The sequence below is a fragment of the Auxenochlorella protothecoides genome (assembly GCF_000733215.1).
Source record: "Auxenochlorella protothecoides strain 0710 unplaced genomic scaffold scaffold53, whole genome shotgun sequence".
Lineage (NCBI taxonomy): Eukaryota > Viridiplantae > Chlorophyta > Trebouxiophyceae > Chlorellales > Chlorellaceae > Auxenochlorella > Auxenochlorella protothecoides.
The window spans coordinates 257,729-270,316 of NW_011934321.1; the positions used below are offsets into that span (position 1 = coordinate 257,729).

The 12,588-nt window shown below is 64.8% G+C and overlaps 5 protein-coding genes across 5 annotated transcripts in view; 3 read left to right on the forward strand and 2 right to left on the reverse strand.

The window, feature by feature from the left end:
- F751_4527 (putative inactive purple acid phosphatase 27) overlaps positions 1-1,516 on the forward strand; it is a gene marked incomplete at both ends in the record, with an annotated part of 3,611 nt that extends 2,095 nt beyond the window's left edge. The window contains 4 exons of the mRNA XM_011401922.1: positions 18-300; positions 532-638; positions 831-1,053; positions 1,224-1,516. Of these exons, the coding sequence (XP_011400224.1) occupies positions 18-300; positions 532-638; positions 831-1,053; positions 1,224-1,516 (906 nt within the window). The remainder of the gene's footprint in view (positions 1-17; positions 301-531; positions 639-830; positions 1,054-1,223) is intronic.
- Positions 1,517-3,062: 1,546 nt separating this feature from the next.
- Positions 3,063-4,945, forward strand: F751_4528 (Ethylene-responsive transcription factor; the record flags this gene model as incomplete). Its single annotated transcript, XM_011401923.1, has 3 exons — positions 3,063-3,122; positions 4,038-4,502; positions 4,739-4,945. The coding sequence occupies 3 exons, from the start codon at positions 3,063-3,065 to the stop codon at positions 4,943-4,945; spliced, it is 732 nt and encodes a 243-aa protein (XP_011400225.1).
- A 766-nt stretch (positions 4,946-5,711) lies between these two features.
- F751_4529 (RWD domain-containing protein 2B) lies at positions 5,712-6,267 on the reverse strand (the record flags this gene model as incomplete). The annotated part of the gene is made up of 2 exons (XM_011401924.1): positions 5,712-5,978; positions 6,169-6,267. 2 exons carry the CDS (start codon positions 6,265-6,267, stop codon positions 5,712-5,714), a joined length of 366 nt encoding a protein of 121 aa, XP_011400226.1.
- Positions 6,268-7,235: 968 nt separating this feature from the next.
- Positions 7,236-10,437, forward strand: F751_4530 (Alanine-glyoxylate aminotransferase 2-like protein 1, mitochondrial; the record flags this gene model as incomplete). Its single annotated transcript, XM_011401925.1, has 11 exons — positions 7,236-7,362; positions 7,499-7,525; positions 7,653-7,714; positions 7,858-8,070; positions 8,233-8,403; positions 8,628-8,706; positions 8,838-8,959; positions 9,196-9,273; positions 9,535-9,708; positions 9,814-9,981; positions 10,261-10,437. The coding sequence occupies 11 exons, from the start codon at positions 7,236-7,238 to the stop codon at positions 10,435-10,437; spliced, it is 1,398 nt and encodes a 465-aa protein (XP_011400227.1).
- Positions 10,438-10,651: 214 nt separating this feature from the next.
- F751_4531 (Translation initiation factor eIF-2B subunit epsilon) overlaps positions 10,652-12,588 on the reverse strand; it is a gene marked incomplete at both ends in the record, with an annotated part of 5,839 nt that continues 3,902 nt past the window's right edge. Inside the window, 6 exons of the mRNA XM_011401926.1 lie at positions 10,652-10,747; positions 10,907-11,014; positions 11,200-11,497; positions 11,678-11,850; positions 12,149-12,292; positions 12,448-12,561. Coding sequence (XP_011400228.1) covers positions 10,652-10,747; positions 10,907-11,014; positions 11,200-11,497; positions 11,678-11,850; positions 12,149-12,292; positions 12,448-12,561 — 933 coding nt within the window. The remainder of the gene's footprint in view (positions 10,748-10,906; positions 11,015-11,199; positions 11,498-11,677; positions 11,851-12,148; positions 12,293-12,447; positions 12,562-12,588) is intronic.

Below are 12,588 nucleotides of genomic sequence, written 5' to 3' on the forward strand. Positions count from 1 at the left end.
ACCCCCCACCTCGCCAGGTCCTGAACGGCGACCTGAGCTACGCCCGGGGGTACGCGGTGCAGTGGGAGACCTTCTTCGACCAGCTGGCCCCCATGCTGCGCGCGCTGCCCCTCATGACGGTGATCGGCAACCATGAGCGGGACTGGCCAGGGTCGGGCGACCGCTTTGGCATGGCCTACGACTCCGGGGGCGAGTGCGGCGTGCCCTACGCCGCGCGCACAGGGATGCCGACGGCAGGGCCGGACCGCCCCTGGTACTCGTTCGACCACGGCCCGATCCATTTCCTGCAGTACAGCACAGGTTTGGGGGCGGTGCTGTGGCTGGGAGGATGGGTACAAGGGGGGGGTACCTTGGATGACCTCCATCACTCTGTCTTGCTGCGTGGCCGCCGGGCAGGCACGGATAGCGCATGCTTTTGCTGGATGAGGTGGCACACAGTGTTCCCTCCCACCCAAAGGCTGATGTGTGAACCACAGCGAGCACCAGGGAGCCCTCGCTTCACATACGCCTGTGCCTGATCAAAATCCGCAGAGCATGCGTTTGAGGAGGGCTCGCCACAGCATGCTTTCATCGCTGATGACCTGGCGGCCGTGGACCGATGTCAGACCCCCTGGGTCATCCTCGGGGGCCATCGCCCGGTGTGTGTGTGGGAGGGGAGTTTGATTCCATCTGAGGGATAGGGGGAATCGCGAGCGGCACCTGGCCATGTGCCAGCCAGCGTGGGGCTGGCCACTGCTCCGCAGCCGCCCCGCGCCTACTTGCATCCCCGTCGCCCAGCAGCACGCTCAGCGTCAAACCCCCTTCCCTCATCAATCACCCGGCCGTCGCAGATGTACATCGACAGCACTTTTGACGCCGTGCGGCCAGACGGCGACCAGTACCTGGCGGCGGAGCTGCGCCGCGCGCTGGAGCCACTCCTCCTCCGGCACGGCGTGGATGCGACGTGGCACGGCCATCACCACAGCTACCAGCGCACCTGCCCCCTGGCGGGCGGGCGGTGCTTGGCGTCGGGGGAGGATGGCGTGGCCGCCGGCCCTGTGCACATTGTGCTAGGTGAGTGGCTTGGTCGGAGCGAGTTTGGAGGGTCTTGGCCGAGAGGCGCATGCTAGGCGGGCCTGGGGTACCGCATGCTTGCATGGCGAGCCCGGTGACAGCTCTCAAGCTCCCACTCGAGCCTGCAGTAATCCTCCTCCCTCTTACGCCCTGCTCTCTGCAATTTGCAGGGCATTCCGGCGCGTCGCTCACCCCCAACACGGAGCCGCAGCGGCCGCGGGAGTTTGTCAGCGTGCAGCTGCAGCATGGGTATGTGCGCGTCACTGCGAATGCCACCCGGCTGGAGCATGTCGTCGTTTCTTCTCGGGACGGCAGCGTCATGGATCGATGGGTGCTGGAGAAGCCTGCAGGATGGTGCGGCAGCCGCGGCGTCCTGCGGCAGGGAGAGGAGCGCGTGGCGGCGGCATGGCCGTCCCTGGAATTCAAATCGCAGCACAGACTGCGGGGTTGCGACACCTTTTGATCTTGCTCAATGTACCATGGACAGCAGAATGAATGCTTTTGAGTATGTATACGAATCTTTTGACCATGACAAGACAGAAGTAGACTCTGAGGGGATGCAAGTTGCACCTTGGGCCCCCAAGCCCACCCCATCCCTTGAAGCTCCCTCCTGGACCCAGCACCCTGGCGTGATGGGGCCCGTCAGTTGACACCAGTTATCAATTTACTGTGCCCCAAGTGCACCCGTGGCCTGCCAGCGTGTCCATAACAGCGGCTCGACCTCCCCACTTCAGTGTGCTGAGTCAGCCAGCAAAACCCTGAGTGGATGGACCCGCCGGCATAGCCCATGACCGGCATGTCGTGCCCAGCAAAACACTACAGAGGGTAAGGGTTTAATATTAGACCGTTTTCACCCATGCCATCCCGCACAGGCACCAGAAAAGGGTGGGTCCAATCTCATCGCCGCAACCCCTTAAACCCTCATGCTTGGACTCCTGTCCTCGGGATATGCACTTGCCAAGCTATTTACCCGAGATCCATGTTTCGGGGCCGCCATACTCCTCTGTGTGGAGCTCTTTGAGTTAGTGCAGCTCGTTTATACGATCAGTGGACACCAAGGGCGACTCACGGGTTCGACCTGATCGCCAGCTCGCGGCATCCCCGGCTGGCACGCCGTCGCTGTCCCTTGGGAACTCCAGCGACGCCGGAAGATCGCGACAGTGTCTTGCTTGCACTGAGATCCCTGCTGTGGGCCCTGATCAGTTTCGCTGACACACTGGGATCGGCGTAGGAGGACGGACTAGAGGCTGTCCACCCAGCTCCTGAACAGGTAATTTGCGTGATCAGTTGCTGTCGAGCGCTACCATGCCGCTGTTCTGCTTTCCTATGCTTCCGGGGAGGATGGAGGGGCCTGCACGATACGGTCGCGGCCTCACCGATGCGCGACGCGGCCGGTTGGGTGGGGCAGCTGACGGCGACGGGGGCTCGAGGGCTCGACATGACCCCAGGCCTACCGGCTCGCGCACAGCCCGGCATTTCCTGATGAGAACCTTTCAAGCTACCAGGAGGGCTGCAGTCGCGACGCTGCTGCTCGGCCGGTCCCTTGAACGGGGCGTCGACCGCACGCCGGTGCAGCGGCAGCATTTTCTGGGGCCAGTCCCTCTCTTCCGCCACCGATCACCCTCACTCCATGGGGAGAGTGTCGCACCCACCTGCTCTCCTACCCTCCTCAATGACTAGGTGGAGATAGACTCCTGTTCTTTGTTCCTTGGAGATACCAGTCGTAGCTCGCGCTTGCTGCTTGAATTTGAAGGGAGCCTCACCAGCCTTCATCAGCAAGCATGACGGAGCAGGGTGAGAGTGGCCCCCCCTCCACCACTGTCTCCTCCACCACACCCGCCCTGGCCACCTCCACAGCGTCTCAGCCGGTGGTTGTGCCGTCGCCTGCCCAGAATTTCCCCCTGGCGGCCTCCCCATTTCAAATCCGGGGCGGGCCGGAGGCTGCCACCAGTGGCACGGCGAGCCCCGCCGGCCAGCACCAGCCGCGCAGTGGCCAGGGCTCTGCTGGGATGCTCATCGCCCCGTACCCGGGCCTCATGCTGGCAGGTGGGGAGCTGTATGAGGCTGGCGTGCACTTCTTCTTGGGTTTGAGGGGATGATGTGGACGGTGCTGGTGTCCCCCTGCTGCAATGAGCAAGCGCGCTGGCCTCATACCGTATGCCTATGTTAGCAGGGCTGGGTGCTGCGGGCCAGCCCGGCTGTCAGTCAAGGCCAGTTGCCCGTGCTCCCACCAGCCTGGAGATGCTGGGCTGGCCCTTCCCGGCCCGTTGCACTCACCCTGGCCCTCCCCCGCCTCCCCGCTCCCAGGCTCCCTCGGCAACAACTTCCCCGGCGGGGCATCCCCCACGGGCTCCACGCCCACCTCCCTCCCGCCCCACCCGCTGTTCTTCCACCCCGCCTCGCGTCTGGCGGCGGCCGCGGCGGCCGGGGGCGCGGGCAGCGCGGCCCTGCAGCAGCATGCGGCGCTGTTGGCCAGCCTGCCCATGCCCTCCAGCTCTGCCCCCGGCCCCGGCGGCGGCGGCGGCGGCGGCATGACGCACGTCGAGTATCTCAGCCTGTACACCAAGGCGGCCGCCGCGGCGGCCGCCGCCGCCGCGACAGCAACCGGCGGCGCGCAGCGCGGCAGCAACGGCGACGCGGCCGCCGCGTGGCGCCACGCGCTGGGCCAGGGGAGTTCGTCCCCGGGCGCGGCCACGGCGGGGCCGGGCGGCGCGGGGGCGGCGCCCTCGGAGCCGGTTGGATCCCAGCCCCACCCGGGCGGCCCCCCCCACCTGGGGACCCCCCCGCACCCGCCCCCCAACCCGCACCACCCGCCCCAGGCCCCCGGCTCCCTCCCGGACCGCGGCCTGCGCGTGACGGCCGGCGGCGTGGCCAAGCGCAGCGCGCACGGCGGCTCGGCGTCCGGCGGCGCGGCGCGTGGCACGCCGCCCACCTCCGCGCGCGCGGTGGGCGCGCCCGGCGCCAAGTTCCGCGGCGTGCGCCAGCGGCCCTGGGGCAAGTTTGCGGCCGAGATCCGCGACCCCACGCGCGGCTCGCGCCTCTGGCTGGGCACCTTCGACACGGCGGAGGAGGCGGCGCTGGCGTACGACGCGGCGGCGCGCCGCATCCGCGGCGGCGCCGCCGTCTGCAACTTTGACGACTTGGAGACGGCCGAGCTGGTGCGGCTGTACGGCGCGCCGGCGCTGCCGGAGGACGCCGACCCGGGCGCCTCGCTGGCCTCTGCGGCCTCTGCGGCCACGCGCTTCGCGCCGGGCACCTCCGCCCCCGCTGCGCTCTACGGCCCGGGCGTCGCCCGCGACGCCCGGGGCCTGCTTGCCGTGCTGGGCGGCGTAGCGCGCGGCGAGGCGGGGGGCCCTCCCAACCCGCGCCGGCCGCACGCGCCGGGCGAGTCCAGCGACAGCCTGGAACACAGCCCGGACGAGGGCGGCGAGGAGGAGGAGATGGTGCTGGTGAGGAGAAGGGGGCGGGGTCCCAGGGGAGCGGGGTGCCGATCAGGGTCGAGCTGACGGCGCCGTAGGAGGAGGGGGGACCGTGTGGCTGATCTGGAGCACAGGGCGGCGCAGGGACCGCTCCATGCCAAATGAGAGGCTGGCCATGGGGCCCCAAGGGCCCGCGCCAGTCTACGCAACTCAACCGCGCCAACATTCATGCCCCCTACCCCTTCCCCCTTCCCCTCAACCAACAGGGCGCCATGGACATGGACGACGAGGAGGAAATCGCGGCCATCCTGCTGCGCCTCCAGGACACCCAGCTCCAGTCGGCGCCGTCGGCGGACGTGTCGGCCGCCGGCGCGGCGGACAAGGACAGCGCCGTGGCCGGCAGGCGATACGGCACCCGTACCGCCGCGGGCCTCAAGGTCGGCCGCCGGTACACCGACCTGCTGGGGGAGTGACGTGCGGGGCGCGGCAGAGCCCCCCGAAAGTCCTCAGCCCTGTGAGACAGGCCCGGCGACGCACTGGGCCCCCACAGGCTGCCCAAGAGGGAGCCTATCCTCAAGCCCGAGTGCCAGACCCCCAGGCCGCCTGGCACTTCTGCCGGCCCGCGCGAATGCACCAGACAGACGGAACCGTACGACAGTTGACAGTCCACAGCGCCCCATGCAGGATAACCCCTGCTCCACCAGCCCTCGAGGCTGGGGTTGGACCCCTGTTTCATGTAGTGCCCTGTGCGGGGAACCACGCCCACCCCGGCGTGAACCCACTCCCCCCCGTTGTCCGACTTTTATGTATACCCCGGGGGGCTCATCACCTTTGGGCCGCTCAGGTCTGCGCCCCGACCTTGTACCATCCAGGAGCTCCCTCGACCCCCACTTCGTCCAATCGTGCGGGTGTCCCTCTTAAGGGCCACCCCCAGGCTCTTTTCCTGGCGCTCCCATGCCATAGAACCTCCCACAGCAGCCACCGAGCAGCAGTATTCAGCCGGGCACCCCTCCCCTCAGGCGAGCACGCCCGGCACATGCCAAGTTCCCCTGCTGTGTATCTCCTCAAGCACTTCTCCCTCCTGGATTCTTATTTTTGGTGCGCTCCCCCTGTTGTAAGCATACCCTCTGCAAGTAGTTGTCCAGCCCAGGGGGGGGGTGGGTTAAGGTTCATGATGCCTGTGCCTCTCAATCTCTGTGTATGTGCCGCCTTCACGGCAGCCTCCTTCTGCCCAAGCCTTCAGACCGTGGGGAGCTTGAGGGCGGAGAGGAAGAGCGCCTCCACCCCCGCGCCGCGGCACAGGGATGCCAGCTCCCCCATACCCTCCCCAGCGACCTCGCGGAGGGGCAAGGGCAAGCGGCGCGTAAGGCCACCCGCCTCCTCCCCCCGCACGGCCATGGCGCTCCAGCGCAGCGCGCGCAGCGTGGCCGTGTATCCCTCCAGCGCTGCAAGGGATCCCTCCGCAACGATGACGCCGGGAAAGCCTGGCTTGCTGAAGCCTCCGATCTGGGGGGGCGGGGGGTGATGGGGAGAGATTGTGAGTGAGGCAACAGGGAGCAGGATGAGCTTGGGTGGTGGTCAGTGTTGCGGCGGCACTGCCAAGGGACGGGGCCCATTGGGCTTTCACCAACTCGCCAAACCCCAAGGAGAGACTGATGCTCATGCTTCGGGATCCACTCGTCACCGGAAGCCAAACACGCAGGGGGTACACCTCAAGATTTTTGGCTTCCTGCACGATAACTTTCCGCTTGGTCAGGCTTTTGATATGGTGAAACCAGAAGAGCCGACAGCACATGGGATCCGGAGATTCCGGCGCCTTCACACTCCTCGCATCAGCTTCAACCGGATTCTCATCCTTCTGTTGTTCAGTGGAGGACTGCAGATCTTGGGCAGCGGCGACCAGGGCAGCCACACAAGCCAAAAGACACGGAAGGCCTTGTGAAGCCTCTGCCGTGGTCTTCACCACTGCCTGCAGCTCGGCAGTGACATCCCTACATGTCGGTTTGTGGGACAGAAGATTTGCTTTCATGTCGATGGGTTGTGCAGATGGATACAAGCAGTATGGGGTGCATGTCTGAGGCATGCACTGTGTATTACATACAGTCGGGCATGGGCCCCTCTCGTTTTCTGACCTGGGGGCTGCACTGTGCACTGTGAGGGAGGGCCCCTCTCTGGGGTATGCAATGGGCAGGGAGATGTTCAGACTGATAGGTTCTCCTGATGCAAGGACATCAGGGATGTGGAGGGTGGCCCCCAGCTCCCCCGCCAATCCCGTTTTTGACTGGAGGACGAGGGCCTGCTCCTCAGCGGGGGTGAGGACCAAGGCACCAGCCTCCGGATAACAAGCCTGCAAAGCGAGGAGATCCTCTGCCGCCTCGCTACAAGAGTTCATTCAAGCCATTAGTTATGGTCTGAACTCCGATCGCAAGCGTGGACTCCTTGCTCGACCCATCTGATTGTGGTGGTTCCGGCACACCGTGCTCCGCGTGACAAGGCTCTGCTCCGCTGAGTGAATGGGCTTCCGGACGCGGTACCAGTAGGGTTATCAAGGCAAATGCTGCCGCGAGCTCGACCCCAATCGTTTCGATAACAAGATCAGTGGAGGAAGGGCCTGTCAGCTGGCTGGTTCCTGGGCCACTTTCCCACGGTCACCTTTCGCACTCCTGCCGACCGAAACCCCATTCCATCAAGATGGCTCTGCAGGCATGCCGAGCGTTGTCCGGCAAGTCCTCCCGTTTCACCCCTGCATTCTCTGCCCGATGCATGAGCCAGGTGGCCACCAAACCCGACAGCATTGGGGAGCTGCCGCCCTTCGACTACAAGCCTGCGCCCTATGTCGGTCCCAGCAAGGAGGAGGTCCTCGCCCTGCGCAAGGAGCACCTTAGCCCTGGTACGCGGCGATCCATGGGAGATCATGACATTTTTTAGATTAACATTGCTTGCAGCTGGGAATTGGACTTTGAGACTTCTGAGGGTTGCGGGTCACGTTTTCCCTTGACCTACCCCCCAACGCCCTCACTCCACAGCCATGCTGTACCACTTCAAGAACCCAGGTGTGACTGGACGATGTCTTGTGATCAGTTCCTGTTGTACGATATTGGATTGGGCGGCTCGCAGGACCCTGTCTTTGGCGTCCCAGTCTGCCGCGAATCTCACCATGAGCCACTCCCAACTCCGCAGTCATGATCACCCACGGCAAGATGCAGTACCTCTTTGACGAGCGGGGCCGCCGCTACCTCGATGTATGTGTCCGAGGTGTTTGGTAGTGGCTGCTACTGTCGCCACACTGTGGTACTTACCGCCACTATCACATTCCGCAACTGCCTCTTCTGTTTCCAGATACCCCTTACAAGCACATCCCCCATGCTTACCACGCCACCACCAGGCCTTTGCCGGCATCGTCACTGTCTCGGTGGGACACTGCCACCCCGAGGTTAACAAGGCGGTGATCGAGCAGACGGAGCGCCTGCAGCACACCACCGTGATCTACCTGAACAACCAGATCGCCGAGTATGCCAAGGAACTGACCGACCGCATGCCAGGCAACCTGAAGGCGCGCAGGGGAGGAAAGGGAGGGAGGGACCTGGGACGGTTTCTGGTGTAGAAGAGGTGGTCAGGGCAGGGAGCACTGTGGCTCCCATGCACATTCAGAGTGCCTGGCCTTGCCTCTGCCTTGCCCAGCCCAGCCCCTGGGTGTGTGACAGCACCCACCACCCTCACCCCCACCTCCCTCTCATTCTCAAACCACCCCGCCGCTCAGGTGGCCTACTTTGTGAACTCGGGGTCAGAGGCAAATGACATGGCCATCATGATGGCCCGGCTGTACACCGGGCAGTACGACATGATCGCGCTGCGCAATGGGTACCACGGCTTGACGGGAGCCACCATGGGACTCATGGGGCTTCACACCTGGAAGGCCAACATCCCGCACGTGAGGCCTGGGGGACGGGTGGGTGGGCGCCCTCAGAGTGGCTTCGCGTGAGGTGCCCAGGACCTGCAGGGATGAGGGGAGCATGCCCTGCAAGTTTTGGGAAGCTTGTGGCTGTGTCGACCCATCCCGTCGGTGCGGCTGGGCATCACCCCATCCTGCCTCGGCGAGGTTCTCGGCTGATCGCCAGAGCGGCATGCCTGACACAATGTCCCCTCCACCTGCAGGGATTCGGCGTGCACCACGCACTCAACCCCGACCCCTACCGTGGCGTTTTTGGCAATGACGGCCCCGCCTACGCCAGGGGTAGGCTGGCAATGGCAGGGCTGGCAGGGGCGGGGATGAGGGATTGAACCTGTATGCTGCTTGCAAGTATGTGACCGGGGTCCAGCATACTCCGAAGCCAAGCCTTGGTCCCTTCTTTTCCCCTCGTACAGATGTGACGGACATTATCCAGAGCTCGACCCCGGGTCGCGTGGCCGGGTTCATCTCCGAGACCATCCAGGGGGTTGGTGGCGCTGTGCCGCTGGCTGACGGGTACCTCCCCGAGGTCTACAAGGTGAGTGGGGTTATGTGAGGGTCCTCAAACTCAGAACCATGGAGTGGTCAGATTTTTAGCAGGGAACGGAGGCTGCCGCTGCGATGTGGCGTCTCATTGGGGCTATGAAATCGGTGCTGAGCCAGCATCCTCGGCCGTTGCAGCTCCACGAGGCTGCCCACCGCGTCCCGTTTCCATCTCACGGCCACACTCTCAAATTCTAAGCCATGCCCATCTTCCCATCCTATCATCCCCAGACCGTGCGCGAGGCCGGCGGCATCTGCATCGCCGATGAAGTCCAGACCGGCTTTGGGCGAACCGGCTCCAACTACTGGGTGAGGGCACACTCAGGGGGTGGGTCCCTCATATACTTGGGCCTAATCCATGGCTTTTGTTCCCCCTGGCTGTTCTCAATGCCTGGATCTAGCGTTGATGGCAGGGCCGCATGTCACCTGCCTTCATCTGGATTGCTGCATGGCTCTGCAGACAGTTGCCCCTCCCAGCCCCCATGGAAATTAGCAGTTTGAGCTCAGCAGCCCAAGTCCTGGCCAAGCAGCCCCTCACCCGCTGTCCCGCGCCGTCCATCCACCCTGCAGGGTTTCCAGAACGCTGGGGTGACCCCCGACATCGTGACTATGGCCAAGGGCATCGGCAACGGGCTGCCGCTGGGCGCGGTAGTCACGACTCCGGAGATCGCCGCCACCCTGGCCCAGCGCCTGCACTTCAACACATACGGCGGCAACCCCGTCTGCTCTGCTGGCGGCCGCGCGGTGAGTGCCCGGGCCGGCGTGGCAGGGTTTGGTAGTGGAGGAGCCCTGGAGCCGATCTCACCCTCTCACTATTCACATTGCTCAATCTTTCTTGACTTTCACCAGGTGCTGCGTGTAATCGACCAGGAGGGCATCCAGGCCAAGGCCGCCGACGTGGGAGGCCACCTGCTGAAGGGCCTGCGTGGCCTGGCCGCCAAGCATGACGTGATCGGCGACGTGAGGGGCCTGGGCCTGATGACCGGCATGGAGCTGGTCAAGGACCGCGCCACCAAGGTAATCATTGGAAATGGAAGTTGGAGGTAGCGTGTGTGGCTTGGTGGGACCGAGGCAGCTTGGGCCCCAGCAGGATCCTGGTCCTGAGGCTTCAGATTTCCCTGGACGCCTGATGTGCATGGTGTGTTGGGCTGCCGGCCGCACCAGCCCACGATCACCTCTCCGACACCCTTGCGCCCCGCCTGATTGTCATGAGGTTCCCTTGAAATACCCTACCCTCCCGGTGCTGACGACTCTGTCTCCCATCACACACACTACCTCCTTCCGACACTGGTACAGGAGCCCGCCAAGGAGGAGACTGCCTACGTATTTGAGCGCTGCAAGGACCTGGGCGTGCTGCTTGGAAAGGGTGGCCTGCACGGCAACGTCTTCCGTATCAAGCCTCCCATGTGCATCACCAAGCCCGATGTCGACTTTCTGGTGGCCGCCCTGGACCAGGCGCTGTCCGAGCTGTGATCAGGCCTCGGTGGCGCCACAAGGGTCATGCAATCCCCGTGAAACCATTTCCCGCATGCAGGCTGCGCTTCGACAGCTTGGCAACCTCTCTCTGCTGCATGCCGCCTCAGCATGGAGGCCTGCCTGCCTGCTTGCACAATCCTGGTACCATGTTACAGACAAGGAGCCGCAGGTACAAGGGTGTTCAGGGGATGCAAATAGTTGGCATGGATGCTCAGGCCTCCTCTTCATCCCCATCGGACGAGGCTTCGCTCCCGCTCCCCGCACTCTCCTCCTCGGCGTCTTGCAGCCAGCTGAGGAAGGGCTGTGCCTGTATTTTGTAGTAGCAGGGAAAGAGGGGGCATGTTCGATACCCAAGCAGACCTGTCCCCGCCTCGGCCCTCCAGGCAGCTGCACGCCAGGCACCGTCCGCGAGGCGGCTCCACTCCTGCCGACCAAAGCAACTCCCCTCCTCCTCCATTCAATCTACCTTGCGGAGGAAGACCTTCTCGTCCTCCTCGGCCAGGGACTTTTCCGCCGCCCACTGCAGTATGGCCTCCTCCGTCAGGATGTCCTCGTCGTACAGTGCCTTGAGCAGCTGCGGGGAAGCCGGCGAGGCGGGAGATTGGCATCCATACCCTGTCAGGCAGGGTCCTCCTGCTCGGAGTACCGTTTCCTCGGTGATCTGGAGCCCAACACCCCTATTCCCCCTTTCTTCACGGATCAACAAACCCCCTTACCCGTCCAAGGAGGCCCCACCCAACCTCCCCCACAACTTCTCACCTGGGCAAAGATGTGGGCAAACACGGGCCCATGCTCCCCCGTGGCCTCGTAGTCGCCCTCCGCGGAGCAAAACTCCTCCAGCGTGAGCAGGACCTCCACCTGGTCATCCTCCGATCGCAGAAACTTCTGGAGCAGGGCCTTCCAGCGCCGCACCTGCGCGCTGGCGCGCTGCAGCAGCTCCACCAGGCCCTCGCGGCTGCCCGCCTCGGGGGCGGAGTGCGTGTACAGCTCCCGGTACTCTGACCGGCAGCTGGTTGGCGCGGGCAGGCACAGGCCCAGCATCGTGGTCAGCATGTACCTTTGGATGTGGAGAGAGGGCATCGTTGCTTGCGGGGCAGGCGGGTGCTGGAATGACGGTGAGGGCCTTGTACGTTACTCGGGTGTGGGGAACAGAGGCATCGCGTACTCCCTGGTGCACACTGCATGTGCACAGGCAAGGCTGCCCCAGATCCCCAGCCCCATCCAGAGCGATCCTCACCGCGCGCAGTCAGCAAAGGTCCGGTCCTCGGCGATCTTGAGGCCGTTGAGCTCGATGACCACGTTGTCGTGCGCGATGCTTTCCTTGACGCAGCGCAGGAAGGTCTCCCCCACCTCCCGCTTGAACATGGGGCCCACGGCCTGCGCCACCTCGGCGTCGGTGGTGCCGGCCTCCTGTGAGAGGCACGAGTGTGGAAGGGTGGCTGGCGAAGGGGTGCAGTGGGCCGGGAACGCATGCACCAGACTCCACAAGAGTGGGCAAAACCAGGCGCCAAATGCAAGGCGGTTCCTCTCGCGAGGAGCACGTCGTGCCCAGCCAAGGTCCCGGTGACCCCCCCTCCTGTCATTCCTGCAGCTCCCCTCACTCAATCACATCCAGCCAAACACACGCGAGCCTCGGGTCCAAACCCCCCCCCCCCCTCCCCCCCGAGAATATGATCCTGCGCCCCGCCACCCCCACCCCAGGCCTCACCCCCGCAGCACTGTTGACTTCGTCGTCGGAGCTCTCGCCCTCCTCCCCCGCGGCATGGCCCGTGGCGGAGGGGAAGAGGGAGTGCCGGGCGGAGTCCTTGTCGTCTGCCCAGGCGAAGCCAGCGCCCAGACCGCCGACCACATCCTGAGGGGGGCGTTTGGGGGAGTGGGAGAGAGGGTCTGGTGTACTGCCTGGTGCCTTGCGATGGCGGCATACCTCCCGGCAAGCACGAGGCCCCTCAAACTCCCTGTCAGGGCCCTTTTCCCTAGGAAGAAAGCAGGCCCCGCTCAGTCACGCACCGTGTCGAAGCCGACCGCGGTCTCGGGGATGCTGCCGGCGGCCAGCGAGGCGGCCGCGGCCACGAGCGACGGCGGCGGCTGGCCGAAGTCGTCCGCCTCGTCCTCCTCTGCCAGCTCAAAGTCTGCGCGCGGGGGGTGGGT